At 38.6% G+C, this 13,629-nt stretch overlaps 1 protein-coding gene across 1 annotated transcript in view; it reads left to right on the forward strand.

Moving 5' to 3' along the window:
• The window catches only part of irs2b (insulin receptor substrate 2b), a 20,888-nt gene extending 9,006 nt beyond the window's left edge, over positions 1–11,882 (forward strand). The window contains exon 2 of the mRNA XM_007227927.4: positions 8,717–11,882. Within this exon, the coding sequence (XP_007227989.3) occupies positions 8,717–8,721 (5 nt within the window). The 3' untranslated portion in view covers positions 8,722–11,882. The remainder of the gene's footprint in view (positions 1–8,716) is intronic.
• Positions 11,883–13,629: the final 1,747 nt, after the last annotated feature.

The following is a 13,629-nucleotide window of genomic DNA, read 5'->3' on the forward strand; positions in this document are numbered from 1 at the left end:
TTCCTGGAAAATCTCCATTTAAAATGCTGTAGTGCCCAGGACTAGGACAGGAAACTGGCATTGGATTGAAAAACAATAGAGTATTCTCTTAAAGAGAATCGTGCACTAAAAGACTGATTCTTTAATGAATGAAAATAGGTCTTGCTGTGGCATCAGTCCATAGAACCATTTTGGCAGCTTTATTTTAAGACAGTTGAGTTGCTTTGGCTAGACCTGTAGCCTACTAGACTATTTTAGATTATGAGTAAAGGACAAAGATTTAATCCACTACGTGTGTGTGTGTGTGTGGGTGTGTGTGTGTGTGTGAATGTGTGTGAATGTGTGTGTGTGTGGGTGAAGCATGTGGTTGAGTGAGAGTGATCTGATGGTATGAGAAAAATGCAGCAAATGAGCAGCATGTGCCGGTGTGATAAGGCGGAAAGAGTGTGCACAGGCTTTCTTTTAACAACGGGTGTCATGCGTGGGAATAATTGTACGGCATGTGACATGACTGTGAATGAATGGTGCCTCTTCTCTAGTTCCAGATCCGAGCTGAGCGGTCTGGTTGTGTGTACATGTTTGTGTGTGTGTGTGTGAGTGATTGTACTTTCTTGGGCTAATGTGTGGTGATGGTGATGACTTAATATTATCAGATGACTTGCAAGCTTCATAAATGAACATTAGTCTTAGTCTTCATTAGGGCTTTTTCATTGGTACTGTTGCTCTTTGGAGGCCCATCAGGAGATAGGAAAGCATGTGCCAGCTGTTAGTCGTGGCTGGGCTTTCATTTACATTCCCACAAAGCCTCGGGCTGCACTGGCACGTACTCCACATTTTACGAAGAATGAGGACAGTTATTTCTGAGGAACATCTCGACATACATTTAGAAATGTAATATAACCATTCTCTCAGAAATGTTCTTATCTCTCCAGAGAGTCACTTTTCGTCTTAGCACCACTGTTCTCCATGCAATCATTCAGCCCAATGCAATGCAATACTTCCTGTAAAGTTGTGCATTTTGAGGAATCACCATCTTTAGTACAGTTTAGAAAAAAGGTCTCACACAAGAGGACTACACTACTAAGTGTAAATGCAATGGGATGAAATCTTTAATAACATTTTTAGGTCTTAAACCAGCTCCTAGTCACAAAGTACAAACGCAGTCTAATTGAACTGCTGGTTAATTGTGACAGTTAATTGGAAGATTACATGTAATCTAGCGCCCCCTTTCTGCAACATTCTGACTGCATCTCATGAAGCCTGTGGACCATCATGAACCTCTGAAATGTGTTTGTGTCCTGGAAAAGAGCATCTACAGCTTAAATGCCATAAATGTAGACTGTAGATATGATTGTGTTACTTAAGGGAGGAAGTTTTCTGGAGATTAAATGAGAGTATAGTGTGTATTTATGTGTGTGTGTGTGTGTGTGTGTGTGTGTGTGTGTGTTGCTTTTCTGAGAGCCTCTTGAATGAGAAAGAGAAACAGAGAGAGAGAGAGAGAAAGAAAGCAAGAGAGAGAGAGAGTGAAGGCAAGGCCTAATGAATGGCCACTTGTTGTGTTGGGAAGGCGATGTTCTGCTAATGCTAACAGTATAAAAGGGGAAACGATTAATAGTGACACTGGTAATTAGTCTTATGTAATGCCTATTACTCTTGTTCCACACTTTTTTTTCCGCCCCACCCCTCTGTCCTGCCCACACAGACACCACACACACATCACACCACTTGGCTTCCATGCCCCTTACACAAAAAAAAAACACTCTCTGGGGTATCTAGAATGGTTCAGATAAAATAAATTAGTAATATGTTTACACAGAGCCTCAATGCTGACTCTCTCATACTCTCATACATACGGTATGTGAATTTGTCTGTGAGTGTGTGTATGAGAGAGAGAGAGAGAGAGAGAGAGAGAGAGTGTGTGCATGTGTTTTTGTGGCAGAGCGATTGTGTGTGGATGTGTGGTGTTAAATCAATGTGTGTGTGTGTGAGACAGGCGACTCTCCTGGCTGGTCTAAGTGCATAGGGCTAATTTTAGCTCATGCGAAATAAATAAAAAATGAGCTGCGAACCAAGAGAGAGAGTGTGTGCATTTGTGTGTGTGTGTGTGTGTGTGTGTGTGAAGAGGGGTAATTTAGGGAAAAGGGGAGGGGAATGGAATGGAGGGGGGATTAAGGGCATTGGGTTCACTGCCGGGTGACTTACGGTTGATCTGAGCGGCGTATTGCAGGGGGTCTGAACTTGAGAAGCTTTAGAAATGTGCCTACATTGAATTTTCACGTGACCTGCCCAGGAGGTGTTTTTTACACACATTGTGTGTGCTACACTTTCCACTCGCTATGTGGCGGATGTGTGTTCTTGTGTGTGTGTGTGTGTGTGTGATGTTGAACTTGGTAATGTTGTCCAAACAACAATAGAGAGAGCCCTTTATGACAAAATTTAAGATGGGTGGGGGTGTTAAAGACACACACACACAAACACACACACAAGTACACACACAACCTGCCCTTTTCCAACACCTCCCCTCGAAATCTTTGGCCTATTCAGCATATTCATAATGAGACGTGTGTGAACTCACACAGCTTGGCTGGTGAGTATGGTGAGAATGCCTGCAGATTGGACAGGAAGCGAGAAGTCAAGAGGGATGGATGAATGGATGGATGGATGAACTGATTGATACGTATATAGATAGATAGATAGATTCTGTCCCTGCGTTTACTAGGGCTGTAATTATAAACACACTCACTAAATATCAATAAACCCAGATTGCATTGCCAGCGTGCATCAACAGACTGGGGTCACATGATGCAAGAAAACTGGAGGCAGAGTGAGGCACTGCTACTAGTACTTAACCTGGAAAAATGAGTTCAGCTAAGCAGCCAAGTGCTGAAAATGCGACTAGCGAATAATGAGGTACATTAGCAATAGAAGACATGGAAGACCAAGGCAAAACATGTTTGGCAGGGCCTGAAAAGGGTAAGAAAGGAAAAAAATGAGTAGCGGGAGCAGGGAATGAGGACTAGATAGAAGTAGAATTAGAAGTGGTTAGTTTGCTTATACATAGTTTGCTTATATAAAGTAGTTTAGGTGTTAGGAGAGTAAGAGCTCTCTTTTTTGGAAGTTTTACATTGATATCAAACGATAACCAACAGTGTTATTGAACATAACTTTTTTATCTATTTTGTACACTCCTAATGTTCACATTTTCTCCATTCTGTCCCACTCTAAGCAGCCCCTCACTACCTCGCTGCTGTTTTCTGTGCAGTGGTCCCATGACCTCATCGCTCTAGCCCCCTGTAGCCCCTCCGCCTGGCTGCTTTTTCCGCCTCCCTGGAGCGGAATGGGGCATCCGTGGAATTGCTGGGCTTCCTTTTGCTTAATTAGCTCTGTGAAATTCAAACTGCCCTCCTGACCCGACCCCCCTTACCACTACCTCCACCACCACCTCGCACACATATACGCACTCACACCACAGAAAAAGCAGACACTCATATGACTCTTGTTCCGTGACGTCAGTAATGCATGCGTGTGTGTGTGTGTGTGTGTGTGTGCTCACAAGTGCATTTGTGGGCTCATGGCTATTTATAAGGAAGTCTTTAAAACAAGACCACCTGCCATGGTGTGGTCAGTGTCAGGATGCTTATCAGTTTATCCCGAGATGAGAGCCGTCCACTTTTTAGGCTGTTTGAGGCCGGCTAGTGTTTCACTGCTGTTTGGGACGTGTTTGGATATCCTGTTTCCCGGTTCTGTCGTTTCACTGTTGTCCTCATGCAGCCACACATCCAGGCCTTGTTAATCCTGTCTTATCTAACAGAGCATTCAGGGACTTCAGTCTCTCTTATTACCAGACTTTTCTTTTTCTGTAGGTAAAGGAAGCAAGATGCCTTTATACCTTTAGTGTTGGATGCCCTGTGGCATTTCCTGAACATTTGGATAGGAAGAAGATACAATTAGCTGAGGGCTTATTATTATTATTATTATTATTATTATTATTATTATTATTGATTTGAGTCATCAGTCAAGTTGCAACTATTTGTGTATATTTTACAGTTTTATACTAATTGATACAATGACCAATAAAATGTGTTACTGGAAGAATATGTAAAATATCACCCAAATAATTAATAATAAAATAAAATAAATAAGAAGGCTGCATCACCTAACTCATTTGCTGCCAAATATTATTTTGACTATGGATTGGTCTACTGATATCAATTAACCAATTAACAAATGATCTAATTAAGCAATTAATCTAATATCAAAATGGTGGGATTCTCTTTTTTCAGTTTTCAGATTTACATAGTATGAAGACCATATATCTTCATACCACATTATACCTAATTCTAGTCTTTAGAGTACCTCTAAAAATATTAAAGGTACAATATGTAGCATTTTCCTACATGTCGTACATGGTTTAACTTACTTTAAGTACTTAAAGATAGGCGTTTTACAGCTTGAAAACTGACCTGTTTCATTACAACATGCCAGGAGGTAAAATTCATTAAGATTCATTTAATCTAGTTATACTGGTAAAACGACGTATTGTACTTATTGTACCTTTAATGGTGTATAGATCTGTAATATTCACAATACGTTATGACACAATTTATGTTAGTTATATTAGTTATGTTACCATATAAAGTAAAGTGTCTCTTACTCAATCTCTTATTGTTAATCTAATCACTAAGCAATACATATGTTACATATTACATATAAATTGAGTACATTCAAACGCATAACAAGCATAACAATCAGTTTTTGCTCTAGTAATAAACTACAAGACTAGAATAGACTATTTCCTAATCACAATCAATATCATAATCTATGATGCATGCATGCATGTAGAGCTCAGGCTTCATCAGGAAGAAACTCTCACTCCTGCTGCTGCTGCTGCTGCTGCTGTTTTTGTCTCAGAAGTGCTAAACGATGAAAGGAAAAAGAGAAAAAGAAGAGGAAGAAGAAGAGAAGCCCCTCTCAGTTTCTCACACCCTCTCTTCCGGACTGGCTATTAGCAAACACATTAGTCACCCGCTTTACTGGAAGCACAGTGACAGTTAGCGAGGGATCCTGGGGAGAGGGAGAAGGGAGATGGAGGAGTAAACGGTCAGATGAGGAAGAGGATGGATGAGGCCATTTTTTTTTCCTGCTGAACTCCACCGTCTCCATCTCCAGCCTCCACCCTCTCTATCTGCACTCTTAGTCAAGGACTGACAGATTGCCCGTCCTAAACATGTTTGTGTGTCTAAGTGTGTGTGTGTGTGTGTGAAAGAGAGAGAGTGCACTCCTGGTGGGCTTAATAGTAGTTATTACTGAGGCAGCACATGCAGTTCCTCCACGGCCTGGCCTGCAGTGTGTGGATGTGGTGATTCTGGGCTTTCATGCAGATGTGTGTATGTAGACACCATGCAGGCTGGCCAGATAATAGCTGAGATTGTGGCTCTGTGTAGCCGAAGGCGCTGAATCGAGGGGTTGTGGAGTGTGTCAGGGGCCGACTCCGGCTCAGTGAAAACAGCTCTTGTTCTAGACTGGGGAGGGGGGGGGGATGTGGAGGAGGTGAAGGAGGGGAGCAGAGGGTCTGGGTGAGCAGATACTTCCGCCCCGTGCGAGGTCCTCATGCTAATGAAACCTCACAAACAAGTACACAGGGTCAAAGATCAGGCCAGCCCAGCCTCCGCACACTGCTCAGACACACACACACACACACAGTCAGAGAAACACTGTGTTTGTGTTTCATATCCGTACATTACATCCTCTTTTTACTTTTTTTTTTTTACTATGATTATGTATCATTACAATGTGATATACAAGTAATATTTGTAAAAGTAGCCTTGGGAACCATTCTAGTGTGTATCATCGCTGTCCTATAAAAAAAAAAACACTTACCTCCATTTTTGTCGATTTTTAGTTTACTACATAATTTGAAAACTGAAAACTGTCCTTTACACTCTTCCAAAATTTCTTGATGAACGGACCAATAAAAACTCTTCAAAATGACCTAAAATAAAGTCTTTTTACATTGACTTCCATTGAAAGTTTACAAGTTTTGTTCTCTCTCCTGTAAAAAAGTTGCAGTTGCTAAAAAATGTATTTTTCATTGGACATCAGATATTTATTTTAAATCCATTGAAAATGTTGCATTAACTTCCATTAATGAATGAATTGAGTGTCAAAACCTAAGAAAAACAAGTAAAACCTTTTTATCAGTTTGAAGGATTCAGTATTCAGTCTATTAGATTGGTTAGATTTGTTAAATTGGTGAGTGTTTTGCTGAATATCTCTGGCTGGATGACAGCTGGAAGTCTTCCAGGCAATGAGTTTACATGAATGGCTTGTTGGATTTTCTCTGTTTTCTCTGGATGTCAGCTTTAAAACGATTCCTGCCTATTGCCATTACTTCAGTACACTTTCCACACTCAGATAGACTGAACACTCATGTTCATTCTATCTGCATCTGTCACAAGAAATTATATTGAACAATATTTTTTGACACATTAATTACACCCACTGTCGAAGAATGATTTCTCAAGCCATACATTTGAGTGAAAATGGTGGTGGAATTTTGAGTTCTGTGGTATAAAAGGGGGATTTATTGAAGAATCGCAGGATATATACTGTTAAATGTGGTATACATGTGGTTTGGTGTTGGTTAAGTTTTGAGTTTTGAGGTAAAGTTAGGGGTAAGGTGGACGTTTTCTGTCTTATTATTGATGTATATGTCATAAAACACTCATAATTGTACAAACTATGCAAATGTTTTGCTCAAATTTGGTTTAAATAATCATAAAGCTGATCTTTTACAGCCCAATTTCTGTTTGTTTTCTAAACTGAACATACTTTAGGATAATAACAGGTAATTTGACTTACATGCTCAAACAATTGCCAAATATTCTGCTCTGGACTCTTTGGATTTTATTATAAGATTAATTGCATTTGTTTGAGCTGTAAAGACCAATTTTTTTGTTGCTATCATAAAAAAGCAGTGTAACAAGCCAAAGGCCAGTTTAAGTATTCAGTCCATCCTTTGAGTTGTCATGGTTCTGTATGGGACCATTGTCTTTACAGAAGAATCATTGAAGAAGGCCCTTGTTTAAGAGTGTTGTGTATTGAAGTCGTCCATTAGAATCTATTTACATTTAGTATCAACAGGTTTGAGGGTGAATCTGCAGTTTCTCTTAGCTCTACAGTTTTTTTCCAACCATTAAAACATAGTTTTGTAAACTAGGCTGCAATCAAAATTACATACAGCATTATCACACTCAAACTTTATCACTAAACAGCTTCAAACACTTAATTCATACTAGCACATTTCTGTCTAACCAACTGTAACACACTGTTGGATATAATGAAAACCACTCTTATTTTTTGTAAACTTTACTTTACTAATACTAAAATTGTTGAAACTGTAGAACATTATTCACATACAAACGCACATGCTGCTGTGATTTTTATTTTTTATTTTGTTTTACCAAACAGGTCAGTGTCACATTTAATGTAACACATTAAAGCAGATATAGTTACATGGAATTAAAATATTAAAAAATATGCTCATAAACTCTAATAAACTAAAAGAAACGCAGAAAAAATGTGCAGAAAAAATGATGTAGAAACATAATGATCACTTGTGGTCTTTTTATAGAGCAAAATTTCTGATTAAAGCGGTACCAATTAACCATTGAGGTGTTTGTTTTGAAGGTCAGTGTTTTAATATGGAAACATGTGACTTAATATCAGATTGTTGTGTGTTGAGTGTTGAAAATGAACTTGAGAAGAGGTTATATCCTGTTTGTCAGTTTAAATATGTTTAGCACTTTACTATGTTAGCAACTTGGAAATATTGTAATATTGTACAGTGACAAAAGGTGACAAATTCATATCACTGTGAAGAAATATCAGCTTTATTTCTTTGAGCTTTTAACTCTGAAAATACATTATCAATACTGAGATCAGGACCTGCTCTCTTTGGTATGACTGGTAGTGAATTCCAGTGCAGTGAAGTTCAGCGAGCGAGAAACTGTCTTTGATTATGTGGATCATGTGGGTGTGTCCTGAGAGTGCGTGTCCTCTTGCAAGAGTGTGCACGTGTGCATGTGTGTGTGTTTATGTGCCTGAGAACCAGGGTGTGTGTTGTATCTCAGTGTTTCTGAAGCATGGGAACGCTCTCTTACCGTCAGCTGCACAATGCTAAATGCTAGCGTCTGTCTTCTCTCACAGCACCTGCCACTTCAGTTGCTCCTTGCTAAGGAGCTCACATTCCTTACTTGGTAAAGGAGAGAAGGAGGGAGGAAGAGAGATAGATATAGGAGAGGAGAGAGAAGAGAGAGAGAAACAGGGTGTATAACCTTTTCACCTTTTTCTGTAATTCTCATCTTAGATATAAATCAGTTAAGGGCTTAAGCTTGCAGAGAAGTCAGACGCAGAAAGACACAGAAAAGAGTGAGCAATGTGCTGCTAATCAGAAAAAAAGCGATGTAGGAAAAGAGTTGTCCATAAAAGGCAGAGAGTAGACGAGTGTAAAGAGTGAGCGAGGCCTTCCTCATGCTCTGGGTGTTGCATCACCATTGTTCTCTCAGGGAAAACATGTTTTATTGCTTGTTTTGTCCTGTCGTTTTTTTTTTTTCTGGCCTAAGTGAAGCAAGAGAATGTCTCAGTGTCTGGATGCGTTTATGGACATCACATTAATCTGTTGTCTCTCTCTCCCTCTTTCTCTCTCTCTCTCTTTCTCTCTCTCTCTGTGTCCCAGACTAAACAACACAGCCAGACCACCATCCGTCAAATGGAGCGAGGAACGAGGGATGAGAGAAGGAGATGCGGAGAAACAGAGAGGCGGCCATATAAACAGATGGACGGCGCTCCTCCTCCTGCTGCTGCTGCTGCTTCAGATGTCCTCTGACCCTCCAAACTCCACGGACATGTGCTTACAGGGTGTCGTCCTGGCAACACAGACACTTGACTTCCGACCCAACCCTCCTACCCACCCGCTGTGTGCCCTAACCGCACCCCACCCACTGACCAGCACTCTTTTCTTTTGCTGCTCTTTAAAACTTAAAAAAAAAGGAACTACAACTCCCAGAAACACAAATGTAGGCTGGACCCCACACCCATGGACCCACCTGCTGTGCACTCTAACCCACTCCACCCACTGACCAGCACCCTTTACTCTGCTGCTCTGACGAAAAACAAAAAAGAACTACAACTCCCAGAAACACACAAAAGGAACTACAACTCCCAGAAACACACAAAAAAGAACACACAAAAAAGGACTCCACATCCATAGACCCACCTGACCAGCACTCTTTTCTTCTGCTGCTCTTGATAAAAATAACTACAAGTCCCAGAAACACAATGCCTGGACTCCGCATCTCCACATCTATCTGAGTGTCACTCCAAAGGCCCTGCCTTGTGGACGTTGTAGTTCTTGCTCTTCTTTTTTTTTTTAAACGTCCCACTGTTTTTAATTTTATTGTTGTTTTGTCTTTTTTTAAGTGCTCTGGACTTTAAAAGAGGCCAGTGTTTCCCTCAGCCTCTGAACCTGTGAACCAAACCTGGAATGTAACATCTGAAGACGTACCTTCTCGCACGTGGACACATATACACACACACATACATTTACACACATATGTACACATACGTGCAGATACTTGTTGCACATGGTACTTATATTATTTATATTATTTAGGCTATTTATATCTGTGCAGCATAAAAAAGCACATATGCTTTGAGAGCATACATGTATGTGTGTATGTGTGTGTTTGTGTGTATGTATGTGTGTATGTGTGTATACATGCATGCCATATATGGATGGCATAGCATTTCATCAATATCTTCACAACAACCAACCAACCAACAACTGAAGAAGCCCAGTTGCTTGAAACAAGAGAGATAAAAAAAAAACTCTACCTCAGATTAAGCCAGGTTTCAACTTGCATACAAAAAATATATATATATTGAAAAAAAAAAATAACTATTTATTTTCAGTACTGAATGTTTTCATGGGAAAAAAAAATGCCAATCCAAAGCCTTACTGACTGTACTGTCAAACAGTGTTTTCTTTGAGGATATTTGTTTATGGACCTACACACACTCGCAGAGTATCAAAGATAGGCCGTCGGCCACGGCAACCGAAACATGAACCGAACTGAATGTCTGTCCGTGCAGTAGGGGTGGGTTTTTTATTGTTTAAACCCCGCCCACCGCAGACGATACTGATTTCTTCTGCAATCAAAGATTTCTTATATTATTGCTATTGTTATTCTTATTCTTTTAAGTATTACGCAGATATTTAAAGGATGTTAATATAATTCTATTTATCAGTGCTGGGAAACGGCAGCGTGAGGAGCAGCGCTACGCTGCCTCACACACGTACACTTATGCAAAGCAGCCTTCCAGAGAAATGGAGAGTTATTAGCTTGGAAAGAAGCCAACCAGACAGACACAGATACCTGCACCGTGCACACACTCGAGACACGCTTCAATGTGCACGTGTGCGCGTGTGCTCATTGTAGTCAATGAGAAAGGCTCAATGAGAAACAACACGCCTAGGCACACACCTGCAGCCATCAACCTTCTTCTGAACTTTGATGACCTGGAAACCTCCTCCAGCCCAAGCCCCGCCCCCTTCCGTTCACCACTACTTACTATCCTCACTCTGAAACTGCAGCCTTCCCTTTGCCTTAGATCAGCACAGTTGGCTGAGAGTTGGTATTCAGCATCTGTGGAGCAGGCGGTGAACAGGAGTGACGCGATGTTCTTCAGGGAACGTACAGTAAATTCCAGAGGCTTTAGACCATCTCTGCTGCTCCGTCGTGTCAGACGAGGACACAGTGTCAGTACCAATGCTTTCGTCTTGCACTTACAAACTCCTTAGATTGTAAACACAAGACACTTTTGAATGTAGAGTATTCTGGCGCTCGCTCACGAGCAAAACACGGACATAAAAACCCACCGTAACGCGACGAACGCAGAACAGAACAGACGTAACCAACAAGCGAACCGAAAAAAAATCTCACACCATCTCACGCGACTCTTTTTTTTAAGCATAAGAAAATGCCTAAAAAAATAAATAAAAAATCCTGTAAATAGTGTACATACAAGACTAAATATAAGATATGTGCAGTTGTGAAAAGTTTTTAAGTTAAAGATGATGTGTTTTTGTACATAAGCAGTATACTACATTTGAATGGATTTCCCCAACCAGTCAAAGCACTAATGAAGGTACTCGCCAAGCGCCTGCGTCGTTTGGCCTGGAGGTTTTCTTTTTCTAAATTTTTCTGTAGGGTTTGTAAGAGTATGCACACTGTATGATAAAAACGCCACTAAGGAAATATTTTCTAATGCTGTAACATTATTTAAAAAAAGAGAACAGAAAATCGAATTGAATAATACTTGCTATTACGAGAAAAAAAAAAAAAAAACTAGTGATATCTAGGTACGATTCACAAATGGCATATGCAATATTTACATTTTTTAAAAAAGTAATTAGTTTACAGAAAGAAACCAAATGTATAAATACTGTGTTCATAATGTTTATTAAGGATTTTTTGGCTGTAAACATTTTTTTTCTGCCAACTTTGAAAATGAGAACTGTTTTCTGTTTTTTGCTATTGGATTTTGATCTTACCAGTGATTTTCAGCAGTGTTCTTATTCTGATAATCTTTGTTATTTCTCAGTATGAAAAAGATGACTATTTCGAGGCCTGGCTTATATATATACAGTATATTTACTGTATTTGTATTTTATTTTATTATTATTATTTTTTTGCTGTGTCTTCCATTGTACATATTTCATATACTGCACATTGTGATGCTATTAAGAGATAATTTAAACTTAGTGTAGTTAGTATTGCTTTAGAAACTGTAATGATTCTGAATAGCCACATGCAATAAAAAAGGTAACATTATTTAAGAAATATTGAGTGTTTGTGTGTTCTTGAAGTGGGTGATGAACCGGGTTTGGGTCTAATGAGATTCAGCTCTTGGGAGATACTTCATATTCTACATATAAACAAAATATATATGTTATCTGCATTCAATTCATGTATGCCATAACAGTATTCCAAATACATTTACTTTTCACATTTATGTGATAATTTCTACATAGAAAATATTGAACAGACCTTTTTTTCTTGAAGTGTGTTGCAGTTAAGTAACGCAGTAGTTATTTCTAGAGCATGAGTAGACTGATAAATCAGTGTGGTGAGAAGATATTTATCTCAGTGTTACTGAACTCTTAAAGCAGACTGATAAAGTAGACTAATAAATCATTAATTATATCATCATTTATAAATTTCAGTTTTAATAAGAGATAAGCTTAACATTGTTGTTGTACTGCATTATAATAACACTGTAAATACTGTAAACTGCTATATATATATATATATATATATATATATATATATATATATATATATATATATATATATATATATATATATATATATATATATATATATATATATATATAGCAATCCTATTTGGGGATGTTGTGGGGACAGCGGTGACCTGAAGCAGATGATGACACAAAACTAGTGGTGTCAATTGATAAAAAAAAAACTATTAACACAATTAATCATGATAAAATTATGTGATTATTATTTATGATTAAGCTTTTGATGATGGGTTTTCAAAAATGAATAAAAGAATCAGTGTTAAAATAGGCTGGGGCCAATCCCTTAAAAAATAATTGTATTATCACAAAAATATTCTGTGAATAAATCATGGATAAAATCATCAATACAATTATTTAAATGCTGGTACTTATTAACTTTTTGGAAAGGGGACAGAAATAATTATGTTTTTTTTTTTACTTTTTAAAATAGAATATTGCAATGTTCTGGCCTACTGAGTTTAACTGTGAGTTTAAATGTAGAAAATAAACTGTAGTGTAGCTCCTTATTCCACACTCAACAACTTGAAAAGAGGAAACGTGCCATTAGCTGTGTGTGCAGAGATAGAAAAGAAAGAGAGCATAAACTTCAGCATAAATAAAAGATAATCTATTTAACAGTAATCATTAGTGTGTTATATCACTAAATAAAATTGATAATGTGTCACCAATCTCTCAATCATGTTAAAGTTTCCAGATCAACTGAATGCATTATTGCATTAATGTAGACAGCCCTACAAAAAAAAAGTATTTTTTCTTTAATAATAAGCACACTTTAACACTTTACACTTTTAAGAAATGCTTAAAGAAAGTTTTATTAAAATGATTAAAATGTTTTCAACGTTATGTAATGAAATAAAATATATTAATAATGTTGCTCTATTCAGATTTAGTACAGTCTATTCAGTACTCAGCCATCATTATATATTAGTTTTATTATAGCAGCCTAATTCCGGTTATGAATGAGTGCTCTGTTCTGTCTGAGCTCGTGTAGTTGAGACAGACTTCATGGTTCCAGGCAGCAGATGTCTTCATTCATGCTTTCCTCTCAGGGAAGTGTGTACATCATGAGATCCAGAGCGAAAACATTGCGAGCGCTCTCTGATTAATCTAGTCTGAGCGGTGTGTGGTGTCCGTAAAGATGATCTGAGCTGAAGTCCTATTAAATGAATGTAAGCGTCTGTGACAGCACACAGTGGGTCATTAGGGCTTGTGCAGTCTGATCTACGCTGCGCTCCAGACTGTGGCTGAAGATGTAATTGGCTGACAGG

This window comes from Astyanax mexicanus, chromosome 11 (assembly GCF_023375975.1).
Source record: "Astyanax mexicanus isolate ESR-SI-001 chromosome 11, AstMex3_surface, whole genome shotgun sequence".
NCBI classification, from domain to species: Eukaryota; Metazoa; Chordata; class Actinopteri; order Characiformes; family Acestrorhamphidae; genus Astyanax; species Astyanax mexicanus.